This window comes from Cavia porcellus, unplaced genomic scaffold (assembly GCF_034190915.1).
Source record: "Cavia porcellus strain 051 isolate PalLab524CR breed Dunkin Hartley unplaced genomic scaffold, mCavPor4.1 scaffold_9, whole genome shotgun sequence".
In the NCBI taxonomy this organism is placed as follows: domain Eukaryota; kingdom Metazoa; phylum Chordata; class Mammalia; order Rodentia; family Caviidae; genus Cavia; species Cavia porcellus.
In genome coordinates, this window is record NW_026947492.1 from 90,792,642 (window position 1) to 90,805,763 (window position 13,122).

General features: G+C 41.8%; 1 protein-coding gene across 1 annotated transcript; it reads left to right on the plus strand.

Moving 5' to 3' along the window:
• Nucleotides 1-11,607: 11,607 nt before the first annotated feature.
• Nucleotides 11,608-12,784, plus strand: LOC100722946 (non-histone chromosomal protein HMG-17-like). The gene has a single exon (XM_063256799.1). The coding sequence runs from the start codon at nt 11,693-11,695 to the stop codon at nt 11,963-11,965; it is 273 nt and encodes a 90-aa protein (XP_063112869.1). The 5' UTR covers nt 11,608-11,692; the 3' UTR covers nt 11,966-12,784.
• The last annotated feature ends 338 nt before the right edge of the window (nt 12,785-13,122 follow it).

A 13,122-nucleotide genomic window follows, 5' to 3' on the forward strand; every position in this document is an offset into this window, starting at 1 on the left:
TGTAAATGGGGGATGTCATTTATATAAATATTCCATGGATTTAAATGTCATACATGTTTTAAAGACACTTGACCTTCCTTATTGGAAAAATATTTATGAGACACAAAACCTAGGAATATATCTTGAGTAATGAAAAAGGTTTACTAGAGATTATAAAAATATTTTAATATTGCCACTCAATAATTGAAGACAAATTTACATATTTGTTAAGAAAAAATTAAAATATCAAGTTTACTCTATATTTTAACCAAATAATGAGTAATGCTACCTTTATATAAGTAGATTCAGTATGACTCCTTAAGGAGTCATTTCCATTTGTTTTTGCTAACTTTCCTCACAAGGTTTAGATAAGGGTAAATTTAAAAAATAACAAAATTGCTTATAAATTTTCATGAAACCAAGGTGGGAATGGAATAAAGTCTTAGTGGATGACGATAAGTGAACGTTTCTTGTAAGCAGTTAAACCTCCTTCAAAACTCAGCGGCTTGCAGATTCCTTGCCTGCAACCCTGGAATGGTAATTCTCATTGAAACGTTTTTTTACTTAGAGCAAAGAGAAGGCAGATCTGGTACAAGCCACATCTTGCTTTGCGCACCTCGGCCAATTAGAGGCGTATTTTCCTTTGTGGAAATAAGACCCACAGGAGACACTGCTCCCAGCAGAGGCTCCTTTTCATGCTCGCAAAGCCCGCAGGGAATCTTGCCCTCCTAAAGCCTAAAATCTATCAAGCATATGCAGAATAATTCACATCATTGCCCCTGAATCCTTTTTGAAGCAAATAAACAGAAAAGGCTCAGGAGTAGTGGAAGATTACAATTGATCTCAATTTAAATGTGCTAACAGTAGCCCCATATTATTCCAGATTTTACCCAGCTGTTTTGGACCTTGACTGAATTTGAACATGGAAGCAAACCTGTTTTAAGGATTAGAGGATATAAAGGTTCAAAAGGAGCAGAATACCTTTCTGAACTTTGTATCTCATACCCTAGCTTCTTGCTTGGCAAACTTTTAGGGTTCAATGCCATTGATATCTTTTCTTTACTTTTTTTTTATGTTTCTTATCATCACTTCCCAAGGTCTCTCATATTCTTACAGAGTTGATTCAGAATCCTTTCCTAGGACATTGGGATTTATTTCTGAAGCCAATCATTATCTGCCTCAAGTAAAATGAAAGAGAACCCCCTTGTTACAGTTTTACTTATTTTAGGAAGTCATGGGTGGGTGGAGGGGACCAGCTAATAACCAAATTTAGAAAACAGTTACAATCATTTACCAATCAACCACTTTTCATAAGAGTGAATCTGTTGAGGTTTCCCAGAACTGCAGAGAAAAAGAGACATTTAAAGTAATATGTCATAGAAGCTGATTCTGCAAACTAAATTCAAGTGGAGAAGGAGAGGAAAATATTAAGTATCACAACAGAAAACCAAGTTTGAAAGTGATTGAATAGAAGGTTATTTGTGCATAGCATCAGTGACAGTAAGCTTGCAGATCAGGAGGGAGCTTATCCTTACAATTACCTTGAGAAGCTCCCTAGAGGATATGAAAAAGCTGCAGGGAACACCATCCCTGGATTGCTCTCCACATAGACTTGGGAGTGAGACAAAAGAAATACTGAATAGTACCATGAGGTAGGTCACTGTTGCAAGAACTCTACAGTGTGTTACGATCTCTTTTTACAGATGAGGGGAATGAGTTTGGCAAAGTTTGATTTCATGCACAAGAAGGCCAGCAACTACGTGGTAGAACCAAAGTTCTGATTCAAGCCTACCCCTTCCAAAAGACCCACACGGTAAATGTCCACAGAAAGTGTTGTATAGGGAAGTAGGTAGGAAGACCTCGCGTTTCTTATTCTAAGCTGTTGGATCATGCATTGGGGCAAGTGAATTAATATTGTCCATACAACTTTTCCTTTCTCCCAAGTGGTGTTTGGTAAATGAGGAGTTCCTTTGCCCAGTGTGTCACAGAATCCTGCCAAGCAGATGCAAGCCCATGTGCTGAGCTTGGGTAGGACGTTAAAAATGTCCCCTGGCCAGGGTTGGGGACTGACCTCAGGACCCAGGGCTTTGCACATGCTAAGCAAGTGCTCTGCCACTGAGCTGTATCCAAGCCGCCATTTCCATTTTTTTTTTTTTTTTTTACTGTGTCTGCTATAGTTGCCAAGAAGGATTTGGGTTCCTGTAAATTGTGCTATGGCTTACAAATGAGGTGACCCAGTCAAAGGGAGCAGAAAGTGTTGCATAAAGTTCTAATAGTGTCTCAACTCAATAGAAGACCCTACATTTGATCCCCTGTATCCAAAGTGGGAAGTGGAAAAACGCAGTACTATGTAAAAGAACAATGTTTATTGTTTGTATATAAAATTTAGAAAATATTGCAAAAAATTAAGAAATAGGGGCTGGGGATTTAGCTCAGCAGCATAAGCGCCTGCCTTGCAAGCAGGCAGTCTTGAGTTCGATCCCTGGTACCAATAAAAACGAAAAAGACCAAAAAAAAAAAAAAAATGAAATAAAAGAAATAAAAATCATTCAACCTCTATATTTTTCTTTCCTCTTTTTTGGTAATATGCATATAAATATGTGTAAGTACGCCTATAAATATACGTAAGTATGCATATAAATATACGTAAGTATGCATATAAATATGTCTAAGCAATTAAGCATTCTGTGTAATTTTAGCCTAACCTCCTAATGACTAATTCTGTCATTACATTAACCCATGCCATTAGAAAGTCTTTGCAAACATTCCTTTTCATGCTACACATGTATATCATAATTTATTAAACTAATTCCCTAAAGTTGGACATCTAGTATTTCTTTTGCTAATATAAATATCTCCACATTGCATAAATATATCTTTGTATAAAATATTTCTATCATGTTACCAAGATCAAACAAACTACATTTTGAAGTTTTTGATAGATAATGCTCGATTGTCTTCCAACATATTTGTAGTAATTTATCTTCTCATGCACAAGATTCCCAAGCAATCTCATTGAGGGTAGTGATATTTAAATGTTTTTCCTGAAAACTTAATAGGGCAAATATTGTTGGAAGTTGCTTTTATTGTTAGGCAAAATATTTTAACATGTTTCTTGTTTTTTGTTTGTTTGCTTTTTGGCCATACTGGGGATCAGATTCAAGACTTCACACATGTTAAGCAAGATTGTATCTTGGAATTTTGTCTTTTATGAATTATCTCTTATAATTTTTGCCACTTTAGCTACTAGCACACTTGTCTTATTGATTTTTAAGAACTCTTTACATATTAAGAATAGTAAGTGCATTAAACTATACTTAGACTTGTAACTCAAAGTCCAAACCAAATGATGTATCTTTCATTATGTCTTTCCTGACCCCATGAACCCTAACTCCTCTCCTGCTTCCAAACCCCACTGTTCAATACTGAATTACACGTGGTTTAAAACGCTTTCAAGGTTTTCTTCTGTCCTCCAAAACAAATTCTGAGGAAAGTCCATGTCTTTCAGTGACTGCACAGAGGGCCAGCTTGATACTGTGAATTCACGGAGACTCTGGCTGTGACACGGTTATTTTCCTCGTTTCACCATTGGCAGAACCAGTGGGGATCAGCCAGCCTCCTCGGCTGTCAGATGGTTGTACTCAGAGCATCGCCAGGTTTTCTAGTTCTCCCGAGAAGCTTCTGCCGATTCTCACACTAGTATGGAGATAGACTCTGACCTTCAGAGGGAATTTTCCTTTAGTTTATGTATGAGAAACAATAGAGACCTACTAGCTAGAAATAGAATACAGCTTGAAATTTTGAAATTATTTTGTGAATAAGAATGAATTCTTTTTTCTGATACTAGTTATTAATGACCTTTCTCTTTAAAATAATCTATCAAATTTCCCCAAAACTCAATTTATGAGTTTTCTATGTACAAAGCATTTATGAGTCACAGCAAAATCTCTGCACACATCAACAAAAATAAAAATCCTAGGGGTCTCAACATTTTGTTTCTTGCAAATCTTGCATCAAAGCAAATTATTTGAATGTCCTAAGTGATGTGTCTCTTTCTTTGCATTAGAGATAGGAACTTCAGTGCTCAACCATAAAAAAAAGAAAACCTTTATTTGAAAATCACTCTGAACTAGAGACAATCCAGAGATGGTCCCGAATCCAATGAAGAAGAATCTAAAATTAGGTAGAAGGCATTACTTATCCATCTCTCTAGTTATCATCTATGAAGAAAGTCTCATACTTCATTTATGTATAATGTATCACTTTTTGTGCAATCAAAATATGATTTAGTTTGGAAATGGACAAAAGAGGAAGAAATGTCATTTGAAAAGGTGACATTCACATGTCTTTTTGGAGTTGAGTAGGTTTGTGTTTTCAAAAGAGTTCCTAGATTCCTCTGGAAAAACGTGATTTCAATGTCGGGAGCGTTGCTTGACTTTGAGCCTTTAAGATGGGCTTGCATTTCCATGAGAATATTGAAAATGCCCTGGTTGAGGAGGGGGAGGGGTGGCGTACGGACCTCTTTGCCTACATCTCAGCTAATTTATACGCTCTCCAATGGAGGTCATATCAATATGAGGCCCCATCTCTGTCAGCTTTGTGGATCCCTTCACCTGAGAAACTTGAAGCCCATTGAGAGCTATTCATACTTGGCAGATTGATCTCTTCAGTCACTTCGTCATAGTAACTGACAATTCATTACCATCCAAGTGTATCTGGGAGCACAATGCCTACATAAATATTGCTGGCAATTCTGAGCATATCCCTTTGTAGAAGTGGTAGGTTAATTTACTTCTGCCACTTGACTTTCTATAGCTATGTGGCAGAAGATCATTTCCACTGGAGCCATGTAGCCGACAGACCCAGCAGGGCTTGTTTTAAAGAAGCGCAAAGTTCAGAATCCCCCATGAGCGCAGAATGAAATGAATCAAAACTTCAAACATAGGTTAATCTGGAAAAAGAGACAGAAGGTCAGAAGCAACATTAAAAAGCCAGGTGCAGTGAAGTCCTAAAGCCATTCCAGAGAGTTTAGGGCTCTTGAAATAATAGATCCGGAGGCTGTCTCTACTCTAAAACAATAATAATCTCACCAGAGGAAAAGTTGTTGACTCTCCTTAATCACATCAGGGCTTTGAAGGATCCACTCTGAGCTCTGTGGACTCAGAGCAGGTGTGGGGCTCTCTGAGCAGTGTAGGAAGCTCTGGGTGGCCCCGATTTACTGAGGGTTTTCTTGTTCTTCCACCTGTTCATCCAGCCATAAATGCATGGAGAGTGTCACAGCTGCAGCAGGAGCAACAGTTTTGGCAGCAAACCTTCCTGATTTAATGTCTGTCTATACCTCTGCACCATAGCCGCCTAAATCTCTTAGTTTTCAGAGCTCGGTTTCACCATACATAAAGTGGAATTATAAAGGTACCCACTATACAGAGTGGCTGAAATAATACATTCGTTCCATAATGTTTTTCTAAGTGCCTTCTCTGCTTTTACACACCATTGAGGGTTGAGAAATGTACATGCTGGTAGCAGAAAAGGTCTGTCTTTGCTTTTGGTTCATGCAGTAGAACAGAAAATAATAATGCTTCCATGCAGGATGTAACTGTAGGAGTCAGCCTGGAAGAGTCCGGAAGGCTTTCTCAGAGAAAACAGCTCTTGAGATTTGAGGGAAGAGTTTACTAAGCAGCCCAGTGTAGGTCTCCCAGGCAAGGGAACTGATTTTACCCCATAATCCCCAGGAGCCTCTGAGACATGCCTGCACCCGGTGAGCATTTCTAGGTACCTTGGAGTGGCCTCGGTCCATTCATCCTCTCAGGCCTGTAAGAGTGTGGCGCTCTTTCTGTAGCTGGGATAATTAAGGCTGGTGTCTCCGTGGGGGTCATTTTCCCCTTGGGTCATTGCGGTGAGAAGCACGGACTCTGAGTGTAAGTGTGAGGGGAGTGGGTGGGGAAAGAATCTGCTGAAAAATTGTATCTCTAATGGGTGTCTTCGCCCTTCTGAACTGTGCTGTGTCTCTCTGGCACGTGTGTAAGTGACATCTGCAAAGCCTCATTTTAGATGACCATGAGAGCGAAAGGGAAAAAGTCAGCTGCTAGCTAAGCCTGTGATGCCATCCTTCCTGTCCCAGAAGAGTGTTAGCAGCACACCTGAGACACCAGAGAGCTGTGCCCCAAGGGGGCTTCCTGGAGCTTCCTGCAGTGGGACATGGGAACACCCCCTACTTCTGAGGTCCATGTAGACGTGGCAGGATTTGGGGTAAGAGTGCACAGAAGACAGATCCAGATGCTGGACTTTACCACACACCTGCTGTGTGACCTTGGGGAATTCCCTTATTCTTCCAGCTCCGGCTTCCTCATCTAAAAATACCATGGGAATCAGTGGGAGCCCTTGTGCTGTCAGCTGCACAGCACGGTAAGGTCCATGATGACCACATGGGCTGGTTATGTATTATGGCATAACTGTTGGCCCCAAACATAGTGGCCTAAAACTGTGACACCGTGGCCTTTGTGCAGGAACCTACGAATGGAACACAGCTTGGCAGGGGAGAGCTTGTTTCTGTTCCATTTGGTGTCAGATGGAGCCATGGACAGGCTGGGCTGGAGTCACAGGAGGCTCAGTCCCCCCAGCCCCAGGCTGGCTGTCCTCGCTGATAGTTAGCTGAGGATCTCAGTCCTGCCTACCAACGTGGCACCAGGGCAGGTGACTGCCTTGACAGGGCAAGTGCAGAGCCAATTTAGCCTTAGAAGTCACAAACCCTCACTTGCAGATTTTTCCCTTGATTAGAGCCATTAGGGGGTCAAGGGAAGGAAACACAGGGCTCGCCTTTGCGCAGTAAGGTGTCAGCGATGTCATAGGGTATTAAGATGTACGCAAGGGGGGTCACCTGAAAGTAAAGTCCTTCCTATCCCACTCCGTGGAGAGGTAACACTTTGTTAAGCAGAACGCACCAGACTGTATGTGCCCTGTTGCTAGCACTCAGGCCTTCCATGAGGTGCTGTCTCACAGATTTAAGGACCACTACTGCTAATGAGCATATTAACTCAGTATTTACTGCTCCTATTAAATTCAGGCACTGTCCGCGATGCTTTCAAGCACAGGACCTTGGTTCACCCTTATAATAACCAGGATCAGTAAGCATTATGATCTTAATTCATAGGAAACTGAACTTCCGGGCATTTATGTGACAGGTTTTGCTCATTCTCTTAATGTGTGTTGAACTTATATTTTCTGCCAGGCAATGTGTACCTTCTGCCAGGCAAAGCAGAATAAGAATAAGGGAAACAAACACAGGAATAAATGGTACTCTGCCTTGCCTGGTAGAGAAAAAAATGAAAACTAAGTAATCATAAAATAAATTGATTCTGAGGCTGGGGATTTATCTCAGCAGCATAAGCGCCTGCCTTGCAGGCAGGTAGTCGTGAATTCAATCCCTGGTACCGAAAAAGACATAAATAAATAAATAAATAAATAAATCGATTCCCACGTTGATCAACACTATAGCAAGAAGACCCCAGTGCAGATTAAAAGTCAGGAAATGCCTTCCTGAAAAAGAGACATTTTAGTTGATATTTGAAGAGAAAACAAGAATGAAATAGGGTTTGGGGACAGAAGAGCATTTCAGGCAGAGGGTCCAGTGTGTGCAAAGGTCCTGTGATGAAAGAAGGGTAACACGGGTGTACAGACAAGGAGGAGCTCACTATGAGACATGGTGAGGCAGGTAGCCTAGAACCCTGGGCACAGAAGAACCATGAAAAGCCCTGGACAATCATAAGTTAGCAGCTGCTGAGTGAGGATTTGAATTTAGAGTTCCCACGCACCCATAAAAGATTATTTCAATGCAGAACGATTCCCTGGTTTGTATTGTGCAGAGAGCTAGCTACCTTCTTGCCATCTCCAACAGATCTTTATGCAGGTTCAGGTGAACCACAGTTCCCTGCTCAAGTGACAGCTCCTGACCAGCCTCGTGTCCTCCCTCTGTGGTTCTCTGCACAGCACTAAAGTGTGGTGTACTCAGCAGGTGTACTCAACCACCTGTCCTATGTGACAACATGCCACACAAGTGCCCTATCAGTGCCCTCATATTAAATCCCCAAAAGGCCAATGTCCAAGCGCTGTCTGATTTCACAACAAGGAGAATCTGGAATCTGGATGGCACTTTTGTGTGTGGGAAAGAAAACAAAACACAGCTTCAGCCTGCCCTTCTAGGAAATGGGTGGGGGAGGTTCCTGACTAATTCCTTCCTGCTCTGTTTATTAAAAATGAAAAGCACCATGTGTAAAGCAATCAATTCATGTAGGCATCCAGTGCAGGAGTAGTACTCTACGTTGTTTTGGAAGGAAGGGAGGGAGGGAGGAACAGGAGAACCCTAGGAACAGAGAATCTCAGGGCTGAGTTGTATGGAAGGAAAGAAGCTTAGAGCAGTTTCTATAATGTTAAGGTCATCACATTCACCTGACAGCAAAGGAGGCTGGCAAAGACTGATGTGCTCTGCAGAGCCTGCTTCCTCACGCCCGCCCTGGAACCGATTCCCAAGTCTGTCTGTTTGGGCATTTGAAACAAACAGCCTGGCTTCTCTGTGGGAAGCAGTTTATACAACTGGCAGTGTGGAAGCAAATCCCTCCCCCACCCCAGCCCCATCTAATTAAAGACAGATTGCGGAGTTGTCAAACAGGAGAGGCAGATGGTGCCCAAGGCACCAGTAAAACGCCCTCTGATTCACACCGATAGGTCACTGTTACAGATCTAGGTTGTGGTATAGACTAACAGAACAGTTAAACCGTGATCCTAAACACAAATCTCTTCTTCATGTGCTTATTCATAAACCACAGCAAAACCCAACTCCTATGATGAGCACTGGTTTCCAAGACAGGCAAAGCATCACAATACTCTAGCCCACCTCAGCAAACTGCCCCAAGTCCTTTCACAGTAACTCTGTCATGTGAAAGTGGCAAGACCATGCCCATGTGCCTCTGATTACAGAGCCACTCCTGGAATCCCCACTCATTTCAAAGGGCTGCAGCTCAGCTATGAGGATAAAACTTAGAGCGACCTTTTTTTTATTTGAAAAATGATAAAATCAAGGAAAATAAAACAGAAGAAAACCAGTAAAAAGTAAACCAGTATAAGTGATACAGGACTTCAAAACCTTACAAAACCCACAATAGTTACCGTAATGCCTTTGTTGTCTTCAAAATAACTGCAGATACCTTCGGACATGGTAAAATCAAACAGAACAGGATAGAGTAGAAACAATAAAGCCAAAACAGTGAATGTAATAAAGGACTTCAAAGCAAGCCACTAGTAAATAAAAAATGGCTACCATAATATGTCTTGCTATCTTTTAAATAGTTGCATATGGCAACAGATTTAACACAATCAAACAAAACACAAGAGTATAAAACCCAACCCAACAAAACAATGGAGATGGTATGGTTTCCCTGTCTGAACTGCTTCCTGGTGAGGCCTGGATCTCTCCTCCGCAGTCCAGGTGGGGATTAGCCTTTCTCCATGAGTCTGCATCATCCCCGGACTGCGGAGGAGAGATCCAGGCCTCACTAGAAGGTGATCCCTGCCTGGAAAGCAATGTCATGTGCTGGCAGCACAACGATTTTTAATCTGGAAACCCTCTAAATAGCCAGTGAGATGACAGTAGACTGAACACAAAAAGGAAGTCAGGAAAAGTTGGTCTTGTGGGAAAATATTGTCACTGCAGTTTTCACTTCGGTAATTTTTTTACTGTGAAATGCATCACTTTGCTCTAGGAGCACACACAGATGTGCTTCTGTCTAGGAAATGACACTTCTTTGCATGGTCGTCTACCTTCACTAGGCATACAGCTGAATTTCCTGCCATGTGTCAGTGCCAAAGGAAGTCATACTGGACTGTCCTGGGATGGCCAGGGAACTATCGTGAAAGGTTTCAAAACAAGCCCATACTCAGGTCTTACACAGTGGTAAAGTTGTACTTTACAACTGAAAATATCCTAAGAACATTGTAATAATACGGTCCCATTGTTCCTAGTCCTGAGGAATCCGTGTAGGAGCTGCCTAATCAGTCAGCCACCACACTACTGACGGGCTCTTCTAGCTATGAACTGTAAGTCACATACACGGCAGTAAAGGCTGGGGAAAGAGAACTGTGGGAAATGGAGAAAATCCAGTATAGCTGGACATTGAAGGCAAGGGTAAGGGTGAGAAGACATGACCTACTAGAGAGCCCCAGCATACAGCTTTGTACCCAAGGCTAGAACTTTGTATTCTGAGTCTACTCCTCCCCTGAGTAGGCAGAAGCCGTGCTGGGTCTTGGAGAAGCACAAAAAGAAGCCAATTTGCTCTTCCCGTAAGCCATGCAAACCATGAAGTGCCCAGGAAGAGAGAAGCCAGTTTGCCCTTCCTGTGAGCTGACCTGCAGGTGGCTGAGACTCAAGAACACACCCCCACCCCTTAGCAGCCAGCTAGTTTGGAGGACAGGCTAAGTTGATAACCACTGAGGCACAAAACAACTAAATGCTTGTATTGTGTGGCTGACTTTGCAGACCTAAGGCCCGTAGTCTGAGCATCTATTAGGAGGATGACAGTATGCAGTATAGCAAATATGGGCTTTCCTTCTGTTTTGTTTTTGAAATCCAATATTGGCCTCACTATTTAGTTTGCTTCTGACTTATTGTTTTGTTTCATTTAGTGTTCTGTTTTTGATTGGCTTTATTTTGTTTTGTTTTATTTGATTTTTACTAGGTCTGATGGTATGGACAACTATAGTGAAGATAGCAAGAGATATTATGGTAGCCGTTGTAGATATCCTGTTGTCCTATTTTGAAGTTCTGTACCACTTTCACTGTTTTGTTTTGATTGGCTTTATTCTGTTTTATTTTGTTGGGTTTGTTCTCTTTTTTAAAAAAGACAATAAAACTCTATATTCCATGGCCCTTACCACAGACTCTGCCTCTGGCCATGTGCTCTTCCTGCGACTGCATTCAAACAAGTCTTCACATGGTTAGAAATGAATAAGGAAATATTTATGATGGAAAAATTAAGTGTTATGAATAATCACTATTTCCTGTAGGGCTCAAAATGTGAATTTAGGCATTGTACCCCCAAATCTAGCACCCATAGCACCCAAAATATACATTCAATTATTTATTCAGTGGTGATCCATCAGATATGGTTTTGGATACCTGAATTAAAGTGATGAATAAGGTAAACATTGTCCCCACCATGGTGGAGACACAATCTGAGAGGAATGTTATCCATGAACTTGTAGGTTTAAATTCGGTGTATGCCAGAAGGGAAAAATTTTAGGTGCCATAGGACCCAACTTTTCTGCTGGGCATGGTTAGGGAAAGTTAATAAAGGAAATAGTAGTTAAGCATCCAGTGCTAAGATCTGATGTTCTGTCAGAGGAAGAGAAGCAGTGTCCTAAGTAGAAGGACAGCAGAAATATCAGCCCTGTGGTGAGGGAACGCTGCCTGACACATATGGAGGGAGGAACTGAAGATTTTAGATTGTTTCCTATACAGCAAGATTACATGGGGAGGGCCAGGGATATAGCTCAGTGGCATAGCACTTGCCTGGCAAGCATGAGGTCATGAGTTTGATCCCTAGTACCAAAAATAAACAAATAAATGAATAGGAAGAAGAGGCGAGAACGACCCCCGGACCGACCAAAGCTGCGCGCCGCTGCATCTCGCGTCCAGCGCCTGTGTCCCGCTGCCGCCACCACCATGCCCAAGAGAACGGCTGAAGGGCATGCTAAAGGTGATGAAGCCGAGGTGAAGGACGAACCACAGAGAAGATCTGCAAGAGTGTCTGCTATACCAGCTCCTCCAAAGCCAGAGCCCAAGCCCAAAAAGGCCCCTGCAAAGAAGGGAGAGAAGGTACCCAAAGGAAAAAAGGGAAAAGCTGATGCCAGCAAGGATAGGAATAACCCTGTAGAGAATGGAGATGCCAAAACAGACCAGGCACGAAAAGCTGAAAGTGCTGGAGATGCCAAGTGAAGTGTGTGCATTTTTGATAACTGTGTACTTCTGGTGACTGTACAGTTTGAAATACTATTTTTTATCAAGTTTTATAAAAATGCAGAATTTTGTTTTACTTTTTTTTTTTTAAGCTATGTTGTTAGCACACAAAACACTTCATTGCTGTTTTGGGGGAAGGAACACATGTCACTAATACAATGTCTCCAAAGCTGAATCGATGTGCGGAAAGCAGCTTTCCCTGCTAGTTTTGAGAGACTTCCTCTTGGTTCCCAGGAGGGAGGGGTTCCCTGATGTTGACACATGTGGCCACCTTGGCATAAATGCCTTGTGGTATGGGACAACACCCAGTTCATTTATGTCCCCTTTCCTCTGCCATCAGCATAGACTTAACTCCCTTAAGCCCAGAGACCTGTCGCGACCTGATTCCCAAAAATTGATGTTACCAGTGTGTCTGGCAATCTGGACTTGCCAGTGACATTGAGGTGGTGTCCCACAAGAGCAGTGATTTCCTTTTCTAGATTGTGGATCTTCAGATTGATAATTCTGCCATTTTCATTTCCTGAAAGTCAGGGTCAGCTTGTGAAAAGTTGTTAAACAACATGCAAAATGTGAAATGTCAACCCTCACTCTAAACTTTCCCTACTTCAGAGCCTCAAATGAAGACTTCATTGGATTTTATAGTGGCTTTCTGATTTTTGGTAGTCCATCTTAAGAAGGGAGTTTGAAAGTTATTGTATACTGTTAACGATTGTGTGCCCATGTCCTGCCTGAAATACCATGATTGTTTATGAAAAGTATCTTTAATAAAGCTGGATACAGTTTGGCTTGAAAAAAAAACCCAAACAAATAAATGAATAAATACAAAGCATATGGGGAGAGAAATAAAAGCTAAGATTGGAGAGATTGCCCAGGTCCAAAAATACACAAAAGTTTTCAGAAAAGGTAAAGACATTTGCTTTTTATCCTAAATTCATTGGGAAGTCATAGAGGGTTTTTAAATGAAGCGTGAAAAAAGATCTCCATTTTTAAAAGATTCCCATATCTGCTGAACAGTGGAGAAGGGTTGAGCTGGGGCTGAGAGGATGAGGAGAAGGCAGGTAGAGGCATTGCAGTAGCACGGGTGTGGGATAATGTTGGCTGTCTTAGTCTCTTTTTATGGCTGAGGCACAATACTT